Raw genomic sequence first — 23,871 nt, forward strand, 5'->3', positions numbered from 1 at the left:
AAAGTAAGCACAATATGTGTGACCAAAAAACAGGACGAGGAACATGTTTCTGTATAATGAAAAGACAGATTTCAGTTTTCACTTTATGGCCAAGCTAGTAATTCACGAGAAGAGAAAATTGCCATAAGTGCCAGGCATATAACAGGTACTCAATAAACACTGTGGCATCAAACTGAATAATAAGTGGAATTTACTATCCAATTTTACTACCCTAAAAGTCTTCATACAGTGGAAGTAGTGACTTTTAGTAATATTATTTCTCCTTAGAGTTATTTCTAACTCTAAGAAACTCGTATTTCCAAACCAATAATAATAACAGCAAAACAAGCTTGAATAAAACATTAATATAAATATGTAAAACAGGGACTATCATTATTTGATACTTCTAATAAATTATGTTTATCTTCAGTTCAGTGGATTTCTTAAGGTTTAACACTATAGCATTTTGTGAAGTTTATCATCCATCTAGTAAAATGTTGGTGACATAATAATGTTCTTAACTGGGACACCACTATGAAGGAATTTGTGATGTTTGTTGTGATGAAATTTACATTTGTACTACCATGAATAAAGGATTTCCCAACCAAACTTGAAAAATAAAATTAGAAGGACATGTATTTTAGAAAACAAAGTATATGACTTTAGCATATTATTTGTATTCAAAGATAAGTATGCTATAAGAAATCATAATTTATTCTTTAAAACAAGTGACTCAAATTTCTATTTGAATATACTTTGTTAGAATTACTCAATGAGCAATTTAACTATTTTGTATTGACATTCTGTAAATCAGCCTTTTCTCCATGTCAGACTGGTTTCACCTCTCCCCTATCAAAAAATAATAAAATTAATTTCCCGGATATTGGGGGTGGGCTGAGGCAGGGAGATTGCAAAGGGAGACGGATGATGAGAATTCTTGACTGAGATGCAGTTGTGTCTCAGTGTTTTTCTTTTACCTTCCTGAGATATGAAGATCCTGGCACTTCCTCCGTGTCACTGACACTGCTTTCTGGTACTTCACTAATGTCTCCGTTTGCTCTTTCCGTTAAAGGGCCGCCACAGTTTTCCAATGAAGAGGTGTTCGTGCGAGTCTCAGAATAAAGCCTTTTGGGTACTGCTTTTCTCGAGATATACTCTGCATCCTTGCTGGTTACATTTTTACCAGCCTCTGAATTTGAATGTATCAGCTCTGACCTGAGGTATTAATAGAGGTTAAATGAATGAACTGTTTACTTTGAAAGATATATTTTTATATAACTAATGGATCAATATGGGATGACAATAACACTGGTTTAGGGAATATACTGAAATAACATTGAACTAATTGTTGAAAGTTAAGATTTACATACATGATTATTTAGAAATTCTCTTGACAGATTCAAATTTTTCAGTAAAGCAACCCAATGTGTATGAGACAATCTTGTGACACGGTAATAGGGTGAAGTTAGCAAAAAGTCAAATAAATTACAATATATCTGTATGATAAAATTGTATAGAGTCATTAAAAATCATGTTTCCAAGTTATTATCAGCAATACTGGAAAATGTTCACAATATAATATTTTGTGGGAAAAAACAGAATACAAAACTACATATGCTATATGCCCCAATCTTGTTTTAAAATGCAACTGTATGCAAAATTAAAAGTCTGAAAGAAAACACAGTGTGCCAAACATTAACAGTGGCTATCACTAGATGGTAAAATTGTTGGTGTTTTTTAATTTATTCTTTGTACTTTCCTGCATTTTCCAAATTTCCCATAGTAAGTTTATGTTACTTTTACAGTGAAGCACGTTCCACCCAAAAAAAAGTTATTAAGAGACAAAAGGGGGAGCTCCCTGGTGGTCCAGCGGTTAGGATCCGGTGCTTTCACTTCCGTGGCCCAGGTTCAATCCCTGGTCGGGGAACTGAGATCCCTCAAGCCGCGCAGCGCAGCCAAAATTTAAAAAAAAAAAAAAAAAAAAAAAAGAGAGAGACAAAAGGGGAAAAAAGAAAGAAAAGCAATGGCTGTTTCTCTCTCTAAGAAAGAGAGTTCTGGGTAGTGAATACAAACTTTCCTGTGAACCTTAACACTATATCACTCCTAAAAAACAACTACCGAAAATGGAAATGAGTTTTAGGTAACGACAAAGATAAACCAGGCAGTCCTGTTAAGTTGTGATCGTAAGAGAAAAAGCAAATATCTAGTGAAAGATGGGTGATATTTCTCTGTTACAGTTAGGTCTTCCTGGAGCTTTCCTGATTCAGTTAAAATTTCTGATCTTCTAATGTTTTCATCCTCAATTGTTTCCTAAATGAATGCCATTGAATTATTTCAGAATAAGACTGCAATGGCTTTATCCCAACCAATAAAGACGTTAAAACATGGCCTTACCTTTTTCGTTTTTGTGAAAGATACAGTGATTGTGGAGAAGATGCTCTACTTGGCTCATCAGCTAATGTAGCCAAAATAAAGTTGGCTTCCAATAGCATATCGTCAATACTTAAAGCCATGGGTCTAAAAAAGGCAAAGTCAGAGCAAACATCACACTCATCACACTCACACTCATTTTCTGATGGACATTGGGAAAACATTAAAAAATGATACTTAATTTTGGAGTAAAAAGAAACAGTAGAAGTCTTGTCTTTTCACAAATTGAGACAGTCCTAAGAACTAAAAGAGTCCTTAGAAATCATCACATCCAATTTCATAAAACACATTCATCCTAGCCCAATCTCTCTGAAATTTTAGTTCTGAAATATCATATAAAGTACCATAGTTTCATAGAGATTTAACTTGTTTAAGCCATGTATAATTTTCTAATTCGGCAATTTATTCAATATGTCAAGTTTATAAATGTTTTTACTCTTCAGAATAATATATCTTTCTAAATCAAGTTACCAATAAAAAGAACTCTAGGTTATGACATCTTTCAAAATTTTAGTTTGATAAGTGTTGCTAGTAAAGTTAAGGAATTCCTGAGGTGTGAATTAATTTCAAAGTGAACCAAAGGGTTTTATTATTAATGTATGACAAAAGAAAAAGAAACAAACTCAGAAATTTCCCAAGGACCTACTTCCCAGGAAAATCAAAATGAATGGCTATAGGAGCATGTGTAGCTTCTGAAAATGTCAGCATTCCCTGAAAGGAAAAAAAGGGGAAAAATGTGAAATCTTTATTAAAAATTGCCATTGATAATTCTATTTGGACACAAATTTTGGCTTACCTTCAGTTCTTTGAAGCAAAATGTTATTTCAGTGTCGACTCCAATTTGAAAGAAGTCAAACTCATCTGGCCCAACAAACATCTCACTGTATACAGAATTGGTCAAATCTGCTCAATGTTATAGGAAAGTAAAGAATAAAATTAGTTCCAGAGGTATTTGTTAAATTTTGATAAGAAAATATAAGCATAAGTGATAAGTTAAAAATAGCCACAAATTATCTGACATTCCTTCATTGAGAGGTGGGGTCTATGTCTATGTCCCCTCCCCTTGAATCTGCGGTGAGTGGGCTCTTCATCTGCTCTCACCAATAGGATATGGTGGAGTGACCTGGTGCTAGTTTCTGGTCTGGGCCCAGGCCTTAAGAGACTGGCAGCCTCCGCTTCCTCAATCCCACAAGCCACACAGGGAAGCCAAAAAAAAAAAGTAAAAATCAACTTAGAATGGGAGAAAATGTTTGAAATCATATATATGAAAAGGGGAGAAAAATAAAAAGACAAATAACTCAAGTGAAAAATAAGGGATGTGAACAGACATTTCTCCAAAGAAGATATACAAATAAGCAATAAGGACACATAAAAAGATACTGAACATCATTAGTTGCTAGAGAAATGAAAATCAAAACCACAATAAGACAACACTTCACACCCACTAGGATGGCTATCGTCCAAAAGACAGACAATAACAGAGGTGCTGAATTTTTTTTTCCCCCAGAGGTGTTGAATTTTGTTCCCTAATATTTAATTAAACTTTTATGTGCATTTTTTAAAATGAAAATATGATCATACTATGCATACCATTTTATAATCTATTCAATAATATATCCTGACTATTTTTCCATGTCAATAAGTACATTTTCCTAATTATTTATGTGTGTTGGTGTTTTGTGTTTTCCACTACAAAATTAACTTCAATAAACATCTTTGACATACACACCCAGAGAGAAAGAAATGTATATATACACACACACAAGACTTATTTTTTTTTTTTTGGCCACGCCACATGGCTTGCGGGATCTCAGTTTCCCGACCAGGGCTTGGACCCAGGCCACAGCAGCGAAAGCGCCGCACCCTAACCATGAGGCCACCAGGGAACTCCCAAGACTACTTCTAATAGCTTCATAGTATTTCACTAAACCAATCTCCTGTTGTCAGATCTAAGGTATATAGAAAGAGATGAACCAAACTATTGAGTACTTGTCTCTAGACAGTGGGATTTCAGGTGACTTTATTAGTGCTTTTTATGTGTTTTTAATTTTCTGCAATGAACATGAATTATGTAAGTGTAAGAACAAAGGAGAAATGGTATATATATTTTAAAAGGACCAAACAATACCTTACAAATACCTTCATCTCAATCAAGAAGGCTCATGTCATGACTTGTGGTTGCCGGGGGCGGCGGGGTTGGGGGGTGTCGCTGGATTGGGAGATTGGGACTAGAAGATGCAAACTATTATACAGAGAATGGATAAACAACAAGGTCCTACTGTATAGCACAGGGAACTATGTTCAGTATCCTGTAATAAACCATAATGGAAAAGAATATGAAACAGAATATTTAAAAAATTAATTTTAAAACAAGAAGGCTCATGTCACTCCCAGTGTGCTGGCATAGAGTAAGTTCAATAATAAAGTTAAACACTTGGGTCCCCAGTTAACCATAACTATAACTACTCATTAGAAAGCTGCTCACAAGGGACAGTGTCTGAATAAATGGCCATTTATTCAGAGATGGCATTATGAATATAAAACAGACCCTTTCACTAGCCAAGCATATATTTTCCAGATCATGCACCCCTGAGTGCCAAAACAGAATGCTAGATGGGACTTTGAGAGAAGAAATAAGAGCACAGTGGTAATGAGACTAAGTCCTGGAGCCTGACAGTCTATATTCAGATCATAATCCACCACTTATTAACTGTGTGACAGCAGGCAAGTCACTTAGTTTCTCTGTGCTTCATATTCTTCATACAGAAAATGGGGATACTAATAGTACCTACATCACAGACTTGTTACGAAGATCAAATGGATTCAGAAATGTAAACCATTTAGAACAGAACCTGGCACAAACTAGACCCTGCAAAGTCGTCTGACCCAACTTAAGCCCTGGTTATACTGGTTTTTCACTTCAAAATAATGTTTCTTCCTTTGTATTCTTTCTTTACTGCTATCACCAAAAAAAAAAAAAATCCAAGGTCAAAGAGTCTCAGACAAGTTGTGCCCAAAATACCCTAGTAAATTTCCTTAATAGCAAAACTCCTGACTTAATCATGCTTTAGTTTCTCCATTCCATCTGTATAACTCTTAGAAGAGCTGACTTAATATTCACGTTGGGGCTTCCCTGGTGGCACAGTGGTTAAGAATCCGCCTGCCAATGCAGAGGACACGGGTTTGAGCCCTGGTCCAGGAAGGTCCCACATGCCGCAGAGCAACTAAGCCCGTGCACCACAACTACTGAGCCTGCGCTCTAGAGCCCGCCAGCCACAACTACTGAGCCCACGTGCCACAACTACTGAAGCCGCGCACCTAGAGCCCGTGCTCCGCAACAAGAGAAGCCACCGCAATGAGAAGCCCGCTCATTGCGAGGAAGAGTAGCCCCCGCTCGCCGCAACTAGAGAAAGCCCGCGCGCAGCAACGAAGACCCAACACAGCCAAAAATAAAATAAATAAATTTATAAAAAATAATATTTCGGGGCTTCCCTGGTGGCGCAGCGGTTGAGAATCTGCCTGCCAATGCAGGGGACACGGGTTTAAGCCCTGGTCTGGGAAGATCCCACATGCCACGGAGCAACCGGGCCCGTGAGCCACAATTACTGAGCCTGCGCGTCTGGAGCCTGTGCTCCACAGCAAGAGAGGCCGCGATAGTGAGAGGCCCGCGCACCGCGATGAGGAGAGGCCCCCGCTTGCCACAACTAGAGAAAGCCCTCGCACAGAAACGAAGACCCAACACAGCAAAAATAAATAAATAAATAAAATTAAGAAGTGTTGTAAGAAAGGTTTAATTTAAAAAAAAAAAAATTCCGATTCCTAGGCAACATTCTAGACCAATTAAAATAATAATAATAATATTTCATTCATTAAGAAATATTCACATTTTCTGCCCTATATATTTGCCATCTGGAATATCTTACATTTCTAACTTAAAGCTACTTTTCCTTTTTATGTGGTCAAAGATCATCTCAACTGGATTGCTGGCCTCTTAATTTTTCTTTATGCTAAATACAAAGGATGAGAAATAGACCTTAAAATTTTAACTGAAAAAATATTTTTCTCAGTAACCATTCTAATTTTATTTTATTTTATTTTTTTAATAAATTTGTTTATTTGTTTATTTATTTATTTTTGGCTGCGTTGGGTCTTCACTGCTGCATGCGGGCTTTCTCTAGTTGTGGCGAGCAGGGGCTGCTCTTCCTCACGGTGCACAGGTTTCTCATTGCAGTGGCTTCTCTTTGTTGCAGAGCACAGGCTCTAGGCACGCGGGCTTCAGTAGTTGTGGCACTCGGGCTCAGTAGTTGTGGCTCATGGGTTAGTTGCTCTGCGGCACGTGGGATCTTCCCGGACCAGGGCTCGAACCCATGTCCCCTGCATTGGCAGGTGGGTTCTTAACCACTGTGCAACCAGGGAAGTCCCATTTTCCTAATTTTAAAACAATCTGAATTTCAAAGCCAAGTATTTTAATTACTGATTGTGACAAATTTCTCAGGTCTCTTAAAAATTTTAATGATCTTTCTACATTTTACTGCCTTTTAGACAAGAAAAAGTATTATGTCACTAATATTTGCTGTATAACCATACAGTAATCAGGAAAGCCAGGAAGTAATATTCCATCAAAGCACAGTGACAGATATAATCCTTACCCATTGATTCCTCATTAGAACTCTTAATGCAAACGTTCAGTGGAGTAACAGCAAGAGTAACTTCCTCTTGACTCGATGTAAAAAGAACAATTGCCTCAGCAAGCACTCTATAAAATGTAAGGGACAGTAGTACATTATTTGAAGAACAAACAGAAAGAAATTATCATATTAAATGGAACTCATCTTTAACCTGGAAATAAATAGGTTAATTGTCCTGGATTTAGAAAAATCTACCCAAAAGACCTATCTTCATTCTTCTATATGAGCTGCTATATTTTTAGTATATCTTAAAATTACAATATTAGGAATCCCCTGGCAGTCCAGTGGTTAGGACCCGGTGCTTTCACTGCTGGGGGCTGGGATCAATCCTTGGTCGGGGAACTAAGATCCTGAAAGCCGCTCGGCTGCGGCCAAAAAAAAAGAAAGAATTACAACATCATTTGAAGGCCAAGAGAATAGCAAAATATGTTCTAAGTAAAACATGTGAAAACTGCAAAATAAACCAAACACTAGAATAAAATATCTTTAATTCTATGCTTTCACATACCCAATACATTTTTTAACAAAAATGACCTGGAATCATACTCCTAAGGGAGATAGTAGAAAATGGAGATGTTCAAACAGAACTGGGGTGAACTATGCTGGAGACGCAGTCGAGGGGTAGAGGTTTACAAGCAGTCTGCTGCCTGTATTCTCTTTCCCTTTGTCACTTGTCCTAGATTATTAACTATTTCTTTCAAGGTTGTCCTGACATCCCAAATGCCCTTTCATCCTGGGCTCCCTTTTTTAAAACACCTTTACTGAGATATAATTCACGTTCTACACAATTCACAGATTTAAAATTGTTTGATTTGCATTTCCCTAACAACAAATGGTGTTGATCATCTTTTCATGTGCTTGTTGGCCATTTGCATACGTTCTTTGGAAAAATGTCCATTCAAATCCTTTGCCCATTTTTTAGTTAGGTTATTTATTATCTTTTTATTATTGCATTAAAAGTTCTGGCCTATTTTTTGTTTGTTTTGTTTTGTTCTTCATTGCTGCGCACAGGCTTTCTCTAGTTGCGGCGAGCCGGGGCTACTCTTTGTTGTGGTGCGCGGGCTTCTCATTGTGGTGGCTTCTCTTGTTATGAAGCACGGGCTCTAGGCACGTGGGCTTCAGTAGCTGTGGCATGTGAGCTCAGTAGTTGTGGTTCACGGGCTCTAGAACGCAGGCCCAGTAGCTGTGGCACAGGGGCTTAGCTGCCCCACAGCATGTGGGATCTTCCCGGACCAGGGCTCAAACCTGTGTCCCCTGCATTGGCAGGTGGATTCTTAACCACTGCGCCACCAGGGAAGCCCTGGCCTATTTTTTAAATTGAGGTGAGGTCAGATAAAAATGAGATTCTTAGAATTTCTGTAATGTTAGTGTTAACCTGCTACTAGACATTAGATTAGCAGAGTTTCTCGATGCCAAAATGTCAGGAACACCTACCAAATTAATCTGGAAACTTTTCCAGTGTTAAGGGAGAGGTGTTGTACAAGATACTAAACAACCTGATACCAAAAATGACAACATGAATGTGCAATTCAAAAAGGAAGAAAAATACAAATTGCTAATAAATATATGAAAAGATGCTCAAACTCCCTAGTAATAAAATAAACACCAAAAAAATGACTTTTTTTTAATATATATAAAAAAAAAAGACTATGTCTTCCATAATAGGAGTTTCCTTCTCTCTTTCCCTCTCTCTCTCTCTCTCTCTCTGGTTACCAGGTGCCATGTTGTGAGGACAATCGGCCAGCCTGCATGGTGAGGAACTGACGCCTACCAGCAACCACATGGGTGAGCTTAGAAGCTGACTTTCTGAGGCCTCCCACAGCCATGTCAGTGAGCTTGGGAGTGAATTTCTCCAAGTTCAGCCTTCAGATGAGACCACAGCCCTGGCTGACGGCTTGACTTCAACCTCATGAGAAACCTTGAGCCAAAAGCACCCAGCTAAGCCACACTTATTATTTTGAAGTAATAAACAACTGGGTTTTTTTAAAGCTTTAAGTTATGGGGAAATTTGCTTCACAGAAATAGGTAACTAATACACTATCTTATGCACTACTAGCAGCATTGTTTGTGATGGCAAAAAGTCGGAAACAACCAACTTTTTCACTAATAGGGTAACGGGTAACTAAATTATGGTTCACTCATACAATTAAAAATTATGCAATCATTAAAAAGAATAAAATTGATTTAACTAAACTGACATAGACACTAAAAAAGGAAGTTGCCAAACAATAAGGATAGTAGGACATTTTCTTTTAAAAAACTATGTATGTGTCTAGTAGGTGATATAAATTTGAGAGAGAAGGAGAAAAAGAGAGGAAGAAAGATATCCATAGCTATACGGAAAAAGAAAGTTATAGAAAGACTGGCTATAAATAGAAGATGATATAGAAGGATATACACCAAATTGTTAATAGATGTTAAACCCCTGCCAAGTGGGATATATGCGGCAAGTAGAGGAGAAAGACTTCCATTTTTCATCTCTGCACTCTTCTATAAATTTTAGATGTATTGCAAGGAGCACGTATTTCTTTTGTAATTTAAAAAACAATAAGGATAAAATATATTTTGGCTTACAAAGTAATTAATGTTTAAGCTACAGCTTAACTGAAAAATTGAGTACCTTTCACTGACAAATATGTCCCACTCATTCTCTAGAAAAAACAAACAAACAAACAAACACTTAGGGATAAAATCAGTTCATGTAAAAAGTGTTAAAATTTCCTCATGCTGTGTGTGTTAAGACTCAGATAGAAGGCACCATATAAATGCAAAGTATTATTAGATAATATATTTTTCTCTTAATACCACTTGATGTAGAAAGCCACTGATGGGATACTTCTAGAACATTTTGGCCACTAAATTATTATTTCTACCATTAGGCAGTTATTATCTACTTTTATCTTTCTCAAGGTTTCCTCTTGATCCTGTAAGGTGATTTCTACAAGTCCAGTGTTAGCTTAAAAAAATGTTAACTGATTTAAAAGCTCTAGGCTATTAATTCTTCACTCTGTGACCATAATCTATTCAGAAAAATAAAAATAAACAACAGAGAACTCATTACCTTGGTTGAATCACTAGTGTATTAGAACACATATTCTTTTCAAAAATAACTTGCAAAGGCTGACTTTCTTGAAAACACACATTATGAATCCTTGTAATACCTTAAAAAAATAAAGCAACCCGTTAATAATTTTAAGTGCAAAATTAACAGATTTTTAAAAGTCTTTAAGTTTCAGAGCCAGATTAAAATAATAAAATTAAAGTAATATTTAATATCTGACAGGTGCACAAAGCTCACAAGAAGCACTATCCCTTAATTAATGTGTTTATCGCTCCCTAGTGGACACCATGTAACATGTCACACCCTCCAACCAATTAGGCAGTACAGTTCCCACATTCTTTTGAAATACAGGTAATTTCTTAAATTGTGTGTAAAATAGTAATTGCCCAATACAGATCATACATCTATGATTCTTTTTCAGTATTTTTCATCCAAACTGATACTTTTGGATGGGAACTTTAAAAGTAAAACCTGAGCATCCAGTCTGTGAATTCTTTCCCTCTGAGAGGAGAAGAGGGGTGTGGAGCAATTATGGCTACGGCCCAATGTACCAGCAACTGCAGGATATGTTGTACGTACATTACCTCTGATCCTCACACTATGCCTATGGGATAGGTACTTGATCTCAGAAGAGGAAACTATAGCTCTAGCTCTGTTAAATGACTTCAAGGCTATGCTGTTTTAACAAGTATAGCTAGAATTTGAATCTAAGTTTGTTTTATCTCTTTTTTTTTTCTGAATCTGAGTTTGAATATGGAGCCCGTGTAATAAAATCCAGGTGGGCTATAACTTTCTACAGCATAATAATGTTACAATGAGAATCAAAAGGATTCACCATAAACAACATTTCTCAACTTATTTTTTAACTGAATTAATAACAACAGCAATATTTATTATTTTCATAAATATTTACTGAGCACTTACTGTGTACAAGGCTGATCAGTTGTTCTTTTTTTTTGTTTTGTTGTGGTTTTTTTTTTTTTTTGACCACGCAGTGAGGCATGTGTGACCTTCCTGACCAGGGATCGAACCTGTGCCCCCTGCATTCGGAGCGCGGAGTCTTAACCACTGGACCGCCAAGGAAGTCCCTGACCACTTAGTTTTTTTGTTTTTGTTTTTTTTAATTAATTAATTAATTTTTTGGCTGTGTTGGGTCTTTGTTGCTGCGTGCGGTCTTTCTCTAGTTGCGGCGAGTGGGGGCTACTCTTCGTTGTGGTGCGCGGGCTTCTCGTTGCGGTGGCTTCTCTTGTTGAATTGGAGCATGGGCTCTAGGCGTGCAGGCTTCAGTAGTTGTGGCACGTGGGCTCAGTAGTTGTGGCTCACGGGCTTAGTTGCTCCGCGGCATGTGGGATCTTCCCAGACCAGGGCTCTAACCTGTGTCCCCTGCATTGGCAGGCGGATTCTTAACCACTGCGCCACCAAGGAATTCCTGATCAGTTAGTTTTTAATGGATTAAAAACCACAAATTTTAATCAGAAATTTAGTGGCCCAAAATAACAAACGTTTGTTATTTCTAACAATTCAGCTGAGTGGCTCCTCTGGTTTGGGTTGGCTTAGCTGTGGCTGGATCATTTTGAATGGCCTCACATTCATATCTGGGGCCTCACAGTTGGGACAACAGGGACAGCCGGGATGGCTGGGGCCTCTCACCACATGGTCTCCAATCTTCCAGGAGTCTGTGCTGGGCTGTGCTTATTCTCATGCTGATGGAAATGTTCTTAGTTTAACAGTGGAAGCTGACAGGCCTCTTGAGGCCTAGGCTTGGAACTCACACAACATCACTTCTCGTGCATTCTATTGATATCAAAGCAACTCCAAGGCCAGCTGAGATTCAAAGTAGGGAAACACACAGGGACGAATTTTGGAGCTGTGGACTAGCAAAGAACAACTCAGACAAAAATTTCTGACCTCACAGAGCTTACATTCTAGCGAAGGGAGGCAAACAGTAAGAAAATCAAAAGTAGTACTTCCCTGGTGGTCCAGTTGTTAAGACTCCGCGCTTCCACTGCAGAGGGCACAGGTTTGCTCCCTGGTCGGGAAACTAAGATCCTGCATGCTGTGCGGTGTGGCCAAAAAAAGAAAAAGTAAAATAATTGGTCTGTCACATAGTGATAAGTAGCACAAGAAAAAAGGAAAGCTGAAAGGGGGCTGGGGAGTGCCGGTGGTGGTGGGCAGCAATTTCAAATAAGGAGGTCAAGGAAGACCTCATGGAAAAGATGCCATTTGAGCAAGACTGAAGGAGGTTTTTGAAAGAGCAAGCCATGTGCTATCTGGAGAAGGAGCTTGCTAGGCAGAGAGAACAGGGGCCCAGCCTGGGACTCCCGGATCATGTGGGGCCTTACAGGCCATTGTAAGATCTTCGGCTTTTACCTTGGGTAAAATGGTGAGCTTTTTGAGAATTTTAAGCACTGGAGTGACATAATCTGACCTATTTTAAAGGGATTACTGTGGCTGCTATTTTGGGAAGACACAAAGCTCAAAAGTTGGCATATCTTACCTATTTTAAAAAATATTTTCAAGTTACTTTTAGATGGATAGGTAATAGAAGGTAATAGATGTACATGGTATAAAATTCAAAAGATACCAAAGAATAGACAGTGAAAATAAGTCACCCTCCACCTCTGACTCCTGCCACCCCAGTACCCTCCTCAGAGGTAACTATGGTTACCAGTTTCTTAGGTATTCTTTAGAAATAGCCCATGCATGTACAAGCACAATCATATCTCTATAACAAATACCTGACTTGGGTGAAAGTTCTATTGGCATTGCCAAGGATGTCCAAGCTGAGAAATGCCTTATTTCTTTGTTATCCCTGATGCTTTCATTCCTGCTACTTGCCTCCTTCTCCGTTTTCCTTAACACACTAAACACTTTCAGTCTATACCTTTGACTACACTGCTCCCTCATCATAGAATGCCTTCCCATTTCTGACTATTAGAAATTTAGCCCAGGACCAGATGGCTTCACAGGCAAATTCTATCAAACATTTAGAGAAGAGCTAACACCTATCCTTCTCAAACTCTTCCAAAATATAGCAGAGGGAGGAACACTCCCAAACTCATTCTACGAGGCCACCATCACCCTGATAGCAAAACCAGACAAAGGTGTCACAAGGAAAGAAAACTACAGGTCAATATCACTGATGAACATAGACGCAAAAATCCTCAACAAAATACTAGCAAACAGAATCCAACAGCACATTAAAAGGATCATACACCATGATCAAGTGGGGTTTATCCCAGGAATGCAAGGATTCTTCAATATATGCAAATAAATCAATGTGATACACCATATTAACAAATTGAAGGAGAAAAACCATATGATCATCTCAATAGATGCAGAAAAAGCTTTCGACAAAATTCAACACCGATTTATGATAAAAACCCTCCAGAAAGTAGGCATAGAAGGAACTTACCTCAACATAATAAAGGCCATATATGACAAACCCACAGCCAACATCGTTCTCAATGGTGAAAAACTGAAACCATTTCCACTAAGATCAGGAACAAGACAAGGTTGCCCACTCTCACCACTATTATTCAACATAGTTTTGGAAGTTTTAGCCACAGCAATCAGAGAAGAAAAAGAAATAAAAGGAATCCAAATCAGAAAAGAAGAAGTAAAGCTGTCACTGTTTGCAGATGACATGATACTATATAGAGAGAATCCTAAAGATGCTACCAGAAAACTACTAGAGCTAATCAATGAATTTGGTAAAGCAGCAGGATACAAAATTAATGCACAGAAATCTCTTGCATTCCTATACACTAATGATGAAAAACCTGAAAGAGAAATTAAGGAAACACTCCCATTTACCATTGCAACAAAAAGAATAAAATACCTAGGAATAAACCTACCTAAGGAGACAAAAGACCTGTATGCAGAAAACTATAAGACACTGATGAGGGGGCTTCCCTGGTGGCGCAGTGGTTGAGAATCTGCCTGCCAATGCAGGGGACACAGGTTCAAGCCCTGGTCTGGGAAGATTCCACATGCCGCGGAGCGACTAGGCCCGTGAGCCACAACTACTGAGCCTGCGTGTCTGGAGCTTGTGCTCCGCAACAAGAGAGGCCACGACAGTGAGAGGCCCGCGCACCACGATGAAGAGTGGCCCCCGCTCGCCGCAACTAGAGAAAGCCCTCACACAGAAACGAAGACCCAACACAGCCATAAATAAATAAATAAATAAATAAATAAATAAATAAATAAATAAAAGAAAAAAAAAGACACTGATGAAAGAAATTACAGATGATACAAACAGATGGAGAGATATACCATGTTCTTGGATTGGAAGAATCAACATTGTGAAGATGACTATACTACCCAAAGCAATCTACAGATTCAATGCAATCCCTGTCAAACTACCAATGGCATTTTTCACAGAACTAGAACTAAAAATTTCACAATTTGTATGGAAACACAAAAGACCCCAAATAGCCAAGCAATCTTAAGAAATAAAAACAGAGCTAGAGGAATCAGGCTCCTTGACTTCAGACTATACTACAAAACTATAGTAATCAAGACAGTATGGTACTGGCACAAAAACAGAAATATAGATCAATGGAACAGGATAGAAAGCCCAGAGATAAACCCATGCACATATGGTCACCTTATTTTTGATTTGGAGGCAAAAATATACAATAGAGAAAAGACAGCCTCTTCAATAAGTGGTGCTGGGAAAACTGGACAGCTACACATAAAAGAATGAAATTAGAACGCTCCCTAACACCATATACAAAAATAAACTCAAAATGGAGTAAAGACCTAAATGTAAGGCCAGACACTATAAAACTCTTAGAGGAAAACATAGGCAGAACACTCTATGACATAAATCACAGCAAGATCCTTTTTGACCCATCTCCTAGAGAAATGGAAATAAAAACAAAAATAAACAAATGGGACCTAATGTAACTTAAAAGCTTTTGCACAGCAAAGGAAACCATAAACAAGATGAAAAGACAACCCTCAGAATGGGAGAAAATATTTGCAAATGAAGAAAATATTTGCAAACGACAAAGGATTAATCTCCAAAATTTACAAGCAGCTCATGCAGCTCAATATCAAAAAAACAAACAACCCAATCCAAAAATGGGCAGAAGACCTAAATAGACATTTCTCCAAAGAAGATATACAGATAGCCAACAAACATGTGAAAGAATGCTCAACATCACTAATCATTAGAGAAATGCAAATCAAAACTACAATGAGGTATCACCTCACACCGGTCAGAATGGCCATCATCAAAAAATCTACAAACAATAAATGCTGGAGAGGGTGTGGAGTAAAGGGAACCCTCTTGCACTGTTGGTGGGAATGTAAATAGATACAGCCACTATGGAGAACAGTATGGAGGTTCCTTAAAAAACTAAAAATAGAACAACCATATGACCCAGCAATCCCACTACTGGGCATAAACCCTGAGAAAACCATAATTCAAAAAGAATTATGTACCACAGTGTTCATTGCAGCACTATTTACAATAGCCAGGACATGGGACCAACCTAAATGTCCATCTACAGATGAATGGATAAAGAAGATGTGGCACATATATACAATGGCATATTACTCAGTCATAAAAAGAAACGAAATTGACTTATTTGTAGTGAGGTGTATGGACCTAGAGTCTGTCATACAGAGTGAAGTAAGTTAGAGAAAAACAAATACCATATGCTAACACATATATATGGAATCTAAAAAAAATGGTTATGAAGAACCTAGGTGCAGGGCAGGAATAAAGACGCAGATGTAGATAATGGACTTGAGGACACGGGGAGGGGGAAGGGTAAGCTGGGACGAAGTGAGAGAATGGCATGGACTTATATATACTACCAATTATAAAATAGATAGCTACTGGGAAGCAGCCGCATAGCACAGGGAGATCATCTCGGTGCTTTGTGACCACCTAGAGGGGTGGGATAGGGAGGGCGGAGGGAGACGCAAGAGGGAGGAGATATGGGGATATATGTATACGTACAGCTGATTCACTTTGTTATAAAGCAGAAACTAACACACCATTGTAAAGCAGTTATACTCCAATAAAGATGTTTAAAAAAAAAAAAAAGAAAAGAAATTTACCAACATGTGATGCTACCACCCAGATAGCCCTTCCTCTTCACCTTTCTCTCCTTTGAATCTCTTGCCCCAAGTACATCCATTGTGCTCTTTTTAAAGCAACTTGGCTTGGTGTACCTCTTCATTGTGGTTTTTCTAGTCTTCCAGTTTAATAATAATTTTCCTTGATAGAATGCAAACAGGATAAAAATTTAGAAGTCCTGTTTCCTCTGTGTCATTTATTGATTTTATCTAGTGCTACACAAAGTACTGGACTATAAGAGACAAGGAATTTTCACCAGAATTTCTTCCTTCATTGAGAAAGTCTCACTATTGAAACAAAAACAAAACAGCGGAACTAAAGAGAATGCCTAGTAATGTGGTTGACTTAAATTCTGACACAAGCTCCTTATCTTCTCACAGACCAGTAACAGACAATTTGAGGTCCAGCAGCCAGTCCATGGACCGCTTGAGGAGCACTGCCTTATACCATCAGCTGCCAGCCATGGCATATATGATGCTATGATAGAATTCTGCTTGCTGTTTCATAGCACAATTTGCAACTTCCCTCAGTGGCTCCAGAGAACTCTTTCAAACTTAAAGAGGTACAGCTAAGGAACAAGCATTATTTTGGAGATGTTCCATTCGTGGGGTTTGGAATTTCAGAGGTTAATGATACTTATAAGTTGGCAAATGTTTCCCAATCCCTTTAAGTTCACTGTTATGCAAGTTTAAAGTCATTAGCGTATCTGTAGAATGCCCTTTTACAAAACCTTAAAACCGTGAAGTGGAAATTCTGCCCTCTTGACACCATGTCATTAATATACATGTATGAATCCTGGTTTTATTTTCACTCAATAGCCAGTGCACCCCTCGTATGGAAGCCCCTCTCTGTCGGAGATCTGTCTTCTTGAGCAGGACAGAACTTATTAGCAGGTGCTTTGGATCAGAGCATGTTCTTCAGGGACAATTCACTGACTCATTTTTAGCCACCCTGGGGCCAGTGCCAATGAAAATACAGAGAATTGATAGAATTATTATTAGGCAGGTAAATATTTCATATGAACCTTGGTTCTTGATGACATAAATCATCTTTTTTTTTTTTTCTATTAGCAGATGCTAAATAACCTAAGAAATCACCGTTCTGGAAACCATTTATGGTTAGATTCAGAGAAGTTAGTCTTTTTTAGCGGCTCATGCTTTTGCAATTGTTTTCTATCAATGAAGAGAGCCAAATTTACTTCACTGTCTTTAATTTCTTCCCCAGTTCCAAATATGTATTTCTAGCAGTTTATTGGATATCTCTGCCCAGGTGATTTTTCTCAACTAAATTTGAACAATGTTTCTCCACCAGATTATAAAAATAAAATTGCAAACATAATTTCCTGGGCTGGGTACATACAGTTTTGGAAAGTATAACTATTTACCCCATTTACTGGGTATCAGCATCTATCCCCTACTTCCCCCTTCCTTCCTGAGCCATCCTTCCCTGTTATGTAGCAGCCATGAGGTTTGGGTGGGACTGACTTCACTTCCAGTATCACTTGTGGGCCCTCATTGGTATAAATCAATTGATGTAATCTTATCCCCCTTGCAATTGAATTTGGTCCAGATATGGCAATAAGCCAAGGCAATTAGAGAATGGAATTCCCCTGGCTCCCCAGGATTAATTTAGGTTGGTCCAATCAGAGCAAAGTCAAGCACTTTTGTTCAGTGCATGTATGACGTATGGCTCTCACTCCCCCAGATGTGAAACAGCAAGCATGTAGCCCCAGCTGCTGCTGCTGCTAGAAGTCACCTCATTATTAAAAGTTTATAAGAGGAGGGAGATGCCAAGAGGGAGGAGATATGGGGATATATGTATATGCATGGCTGATTCACTTTGTCATACAGCAAAACTAACACACCACTGCAAAGCAATTATACTCCAATAAAGATATTAAAAAAAAAAGTTTATAAGAGAAGCTCGCCTTAGTATAAATCACATGGAGGCAAGCAGACCTGAGAGAATTTTAAAAAGAAGAAGGAGAAGCAGCTGCTGCAGCCTGGATGGAAACACGCCTATGACCTAATTTTGAACTTTTAGTTTACATGAGCCAATATTCCTCCTTATTGTTTAAGTCAGTTTGAGTTGGATTTTCTGGGTGGTTTTTTTTTTCCCTGTTATTTGTAACTTAGAGCAGGGGTCCCCATCCCCCACCCCCACCCCCCAGGCCGCACAGCAGGAGGTGAGTGGCAGCTGAGCCCCATTGCTACCCATCGCTGGCATTACCACCTGAACCATCCCAATCCCCCCACCCCTGTCCGTGGAAAAATTGTCTTCCACGAAACCGGCCCCTGGTGCCAAAAAGGTTGGGGACCGCTGACTTATAGCATTCTAACTCATACAACTTCCCTACAAAAGCTATTAAAAATCAACCAATCACAAATATGTATTGGACATTAATCAAGCCACTGGAGACATACTTAAGAAGCTGAAAAGTTGGTTGTTTAAAATCTAGCTGGGGACTTCCCTGGTGGTCCAGTGGTTAGGACTCCATGCTTTCACTGCCGAGGACCCAGGTTCAATCCCTGGTCGGGGAACTAAGATCCTGAAAGCCGCGCGGTGCAGCCAAAAAAATTTTTTTTAATAAAAAATTTAAAAATAAAATCTAGCTGGAAATAAGGGATGAGGATAATTGTAATAACATCAGTCACTGACTATTCAGTACTGCCTCTGTGTCAGGTACCACACTAAGTGCTTTACACATGTGATCTCACTTCATCCTCACAACAACCCCAGAATCTGAGGGTAGGTAAGATTATCCCCATTCTAGAGAAAAGAAAATGAAGGTTCAGAGAGCTTATGTACCGTCACAAAACTAATAAGAATTATAGAAGAATCCACATCCAAATCTGTGTGATGTCAGAGCTTGCGGTGCTTTTTTTGTGTGTGTGTGTGCTTTTATTTTTTAATTTTTACTGAAATATAGTTGATTTACAATGTGTTAGTTTCAGGTGTACAGCAAAGTGATTCAGTTATACATATATATATATTATTCTTTTTTAGATTCTTTTCTATTATAGCTTATTACAAGATATTGAGTATAGTTCCCTGTGCTACACAGTAGGTCCTTGTTGGTTATCTATTTTATATACAGTAGTGTGTATATTTTAATCCCAAACTCCTAATTTATCCCTCCCCCCACCCTTCCTGGGCTTTTAATCATGCTCTTTACATGATTCTGCTATGACATGAACTGAAGCTCAAAGAAGGAAAAAATAATGTTAAAAATTGATATTTTGCAGAGGAAAAATTAAGGAATATAATATGAATAAGAGCTGAAATAAAAATATTAAGATAAATGTAAGACAAAATTAAGAAATATAAGATAAATCGTAACACTAATATAACCTTCCAGAAGACCATTCCACTATAAAAAGATTTGGACCAATACCACAAGTACAAGATTTTTTAAAACATACACTCCTAACTGGTAACTTCAAATAAAATAGCAGCAATCATTATAAATATTACTAGCGCTAACTCTTAGAAAATATGCCAGGTATTTCTTTAAACACTTTAGAACTATAACTTCCTATAACTCATTGAATCTTCACAAAAACCCTAGGAGGCTGGTACTACCATTGTCCCCATTTTACATATAGGGAAACTGAGGCACAAAGATGTAAAATAATTCGCCCAATGTCTCAGCAAGGAAGAGGCAGAGCAGGATTCCACCCCAGACCTTGTTGACCTCCAGAGTCCATGCACTTTATCACCATGCTATACATATTTAACCATGTAAAATCCTATATGACTACAACATTTGAATATCTACCATGCAAGGCTAGGAGGCAGGAAATCTCTTGGTGTAGCAGAGAGAATGAATGAAGGTTTTGGCTCCTACTATTGTGGGGCTGGACTCAAATCCAGGCTCTGTGACTTACTAGTTCTGTGACCTTGGGCCAGTTACCATGCTTCTTTCAGCCCCAGATAAAATACTATTTACCTCCTGGAGCATTTTTAATACAGGTAGGCATTATTCTTTTCTGTTCATTCCAAGGAACACTGTTACCAAGGCAGTCTTACAGAATATCATCAAGCAGCTAGTTAATTTTAGAATAATCAATTGTTAGAATTCAGATGGACATTTAAAAACTTGGTCTGTGTGCAGGCAAAGCTTGTGCCACTGACAAGCCAAAAAAGGAAATAATTAATACCAATCAACTCACAGTACTTCTACAGAGACAAGATAATATTTATAACCGCCCTACCACAAAACTATACAAATTCTAAGCAATAGTGCAATGGGAAGTCTTGATATGCAGTTTGAATATTCTAAACATGAAAAATATTAACAAAACACACACATACTTTAAACTGGATTTAATTATACCTACCATGTCTGCAGAAGAATTGAATAACTACTTTGCACTTATCAGATCTGGTAAATATTTTGCACTGCTCTACATTTCTTTCGAGGGAATTCAGACATCTAAAGATAGGCAGAATTGACTGTAACACAAACACATTATAGAAGAGCACATACTTAATATGGTTGCTTGATTAGTTTTAAAAAAACCTAACAAAAGAAGAGTAAGTATATTCGTAAATGAACAGACTGTCCTGCATGCCATTTAAACCAAGTATTAAGTACAGAATAGGTGTTATGCCCTATATAATGAATATTTCTACAATACAAGAGAAAACCATGCCCACTTACTCTTACCTTCATTCCCAATTTGCAATTTAAATTCGATATTGTGTCACTATCATTCGTTTTCACCGAGGTTGACCATTGATAATGTTGAAAAAACACAGGCGAGAAGAGGACACATCCATATGCTGACCGACAAGAATTCACAGATCTTAAAGCAAGCTAGAAAAATAAAATAATAGCTATACAGGAAAAAATCAACTTTAATGATTAATTTAAAAAATTCTATTATGTTTAACATCGCACTGAAATGTGTCCGAGTAAGGCTATGGGATGTGAACTGCATGATATGGACTACATTATACACATAAGTTATAGTACTGATGTAATATGGACTGCATTATACAGTGTGCATTTAATTTGCATATGTACACACATCTAAACGGAATATATTATATATAGGTATTAAGTCTAAAATCCTGCATGCTGAAATTGTATTTTTCTCTTGTTTGTTTGTTTTTGGTAACAAGAACATATTTATAATTGTAAAAATGTAAATGCCCACAGGGGCCTTAACTTTAAAGCACAAAGTGGCAGAAGGCAATATAAAAGGGAGTAAAAAGATTGCAGCAAAATTTTCCCTCGCCTAAGAGGAGAAACTGTTAGTCAGCCAACTACTGCCACTTGGGAATGCAGGCCCCAAACTATCAGATCTTCTGAGTTTTCAACAGAATCACGAAATTCAGATTTTTATGTGGACTCTCCCAATTACTAAGTGTTAGAAAATTATTTCATTTTTTAAAAAAAACATAGTGCAGGCCCCACAAAACATTTCTGCAAGCCATATCTAGCCTCTTGACCACCAGTTTGTTTCTTCCGGCTTAAATCAACTGTGTACGATTTTTAAGTTTACCACGCTCTAGATGTATTTAGATATGTAAAATAAAGATGAACAGTGAAAGGGCTGATTAGAATTTCTGGATTTCCTAGTTAACATTCAATCTGGACTGGGATTTATAAACATCTTCTTCTGTCCTTAATCTATTAGTTAAATTTCTTACTTACACCTTTTTCAGAAGGGTCTAGCCACAGCTCATCACTAATTCGTGAGAGTGCTTGGATCGCTTTCCCAAATACTATGGAGAAAAAGAAAGGTGCCTTTTACATTCTTTTTCTCAAACAATAAAATCATAGGACTACTTCAGCATTCACAGGACTCAAGATAAATTCATAAAGAATAGTGTTTTATAGACTAATGCTACAAATTGTTTTAAGAAATACAGTATAATACCCTTGGCAAAATGCCAGACACACAGTAAGTGCTCAATAAATTAACAGAATGAGGGATTTCCCTGGTAGTCTAGTGGTTAAGACTCTGCCCTCCCAATGCAGGGGGCCTGGGTTCAATCCCCAGTCAGGGAACTAGATCTCGGGAACTAGATCTAGATCCTGCGTGCTGCAACTAAGACCCAGCGCAGCCAAATATATAAATAAATATTAAAAAATAAATAAATTCACAGAGTGAGTGTGTGAAATAATAAAATGCAACAAAATTCTTCCTTTCTATATGTTCACAGTGTTGCATGGAACTACTGTGGCAAGCCAGTTTCCGTACTAATGCATTTTTAAACTTGGTTTAAATAAATGTATACCCCCCACCCCCAAAAAGTGTGAAAACAGAGCATATAGGAGATGGTTTGAAGGGTTTTAATAACTTCACAGGCGGCAAAGTCAAAACAAGTCATGAGAGAGAAATTAGAGGAATTCAAGATGTATCTCTGATGTTTGAGCACAGAACATGCCAGATCTTCCCAGAAAACACAGTTAGATGCCTTGTCAGAAAGAGAGGCCAGGGCTGGATGAAATATTGGTCTTATCTGGTAAGACACCATTAGTGTTCTTATAAATTATGAATAAGTAAAAAATATGGCAAACAGATACGGGATACTATGATGCAATAAAAATGGATGGCCACATCAATCCATGGAAAAGTAGAAAAAAGGAAAAATAATTTCAGAACATAAAATCAGATTATTATGCTTAAGAATCAGAGTTGGCCGGCTTCCCTGGTGGCGCAGTGATTAAGAATCCGCCTGCCAATGCAGGGGACACGGGTTCGAGCCCTGATCCGGGGAGATTCCCACATGCCGCAGAGCAACTAAGCCCGTGAGCCACAACTACTAAGCCTGCGCTCTACAGCCCGTGAGCCACAACTACTGAGCCCACGTGCCACAACTACTGAAGCCCACGCGCCTAGAGCCCATGCTCCACAACAAGAGAAGCCACCGCAATGAGAAGCCCGCGCACCACAATGAATAGCCCCCACTCGTCGCAACTACAGAAAGCCCACGCGCAGCAACGAAGACCCAACGCAGCCAAAAATAAATAAATTAAAAAAAAAAAAAAAAAAGAATCAGAGTTCGGGGAATTCCCTGGTGGTCTGGTGGTTAGGACGCCGCAATTCCGCTGCCAAGGGCCCAGGTTCAATCCCTGGTGGGGTAACTAAGATCCTGCAAGCTGCACGGCACGGCCGGAAGTGGGGGTGCAGGCCTCAAACTGAGAAAGAGAGGATGACTAGGGGGAAAAAAAGAGGTGTTTGTCCCTTTTTACCACTTCACATTCACCACTTCTTCCTGGAGCTAGCTAATGAAGACCTTTCATTCATTCAATGAATATTTATTGAGCACCTAGTACGTTCCAAGGACAGTACAAGCCAAGGCAATGGGGGTATAGCAATGAACAAGACGGGTTTACAGCTCCTGCCCTCACAGGGCTTAGAGTTATGGAGGAAAAACAAATTTAAACAATCATACAAATAATCACTTATTGAGAACTAAGGTACACACTGCAAGAGAGAACTTTCTAGAACTCTGAGAACAGCAACACTGGGGGGGCTTGTGCTTTCCTTTCCTGTTAATACTGTTGCATAGAGGTCGTCAACACAGGGGAAGCCGGCTGCAACACAAGATGCCTTTCAATAATCACTTTCAGGTTATGATCTGTACGACCATTACTTTTCTAA

General features: G+C 38.3%; 1 protein-coding gene across 1 annotated transcript in view; it reads right to left on the reverse strand.

Moving 5' to 3' along the window:
- The window catches only part of RAD9B (RAD9 checkpoint clamp component B), a 34,057-nt gene that overhangs the window by 9,538 nt on the left and 648 nt on the right, over window positions 1-23,871 (reverse strand). The window contains exons 2-10 of the mRNA XM_061169916.1: window positions 21,915-21,985; window positions 20,922-21,071; window positions 20,593-20,707; window positions 10,159-10,258; window positions 7,059-7,165; window positions 3,206-3,312; window positions 3,056-3,120; window positions 2,374-2,496; window positions 957-1,194 (exon numbers count right to left, since the gene is read on the reverse strand). Of these exons, the coding sequence (XP_061025899.1) occupies window positions 957-1,194; window positions 2,374-2,496; window positions 3,056-3,120; window positions 3,206-3,312; window positions 7,059-7,165; window positions 10,159-10,258; window positions 20,593-20,707; window positions 20,922-21,071; window positions 21,915-21,985 (1,076 nt within the window). The remainder of the gene's footprint in view (window positions 1-956; window positions 1,195-2,373; window positions 2,497-3,055; window positions 3,121-3,205; window positions 3,313-7,058; window positions 7,166-10,158; window positions 10,259-20,592; window positions 20,708-20,921; window positions 21,072-21,914; window positions 21,986-23,871) is intronic.

The sequence above is a fragment of the Eubalaena glacialis genome, chromosome 15 (assembly GCF_028564815.1).
Source record: "Eubalaena glacialis isolate mEubGla1 chromosome 15, mEubGla1.1.hap2.+ XY, whole genome shotgun sequence".
Lineage (NCBI taxonomy): Eukaryota > Metazoa > Chordata > Mammalia > Artiodactyla > Balaenidae > Eubalaena > Eubalaena glacialis.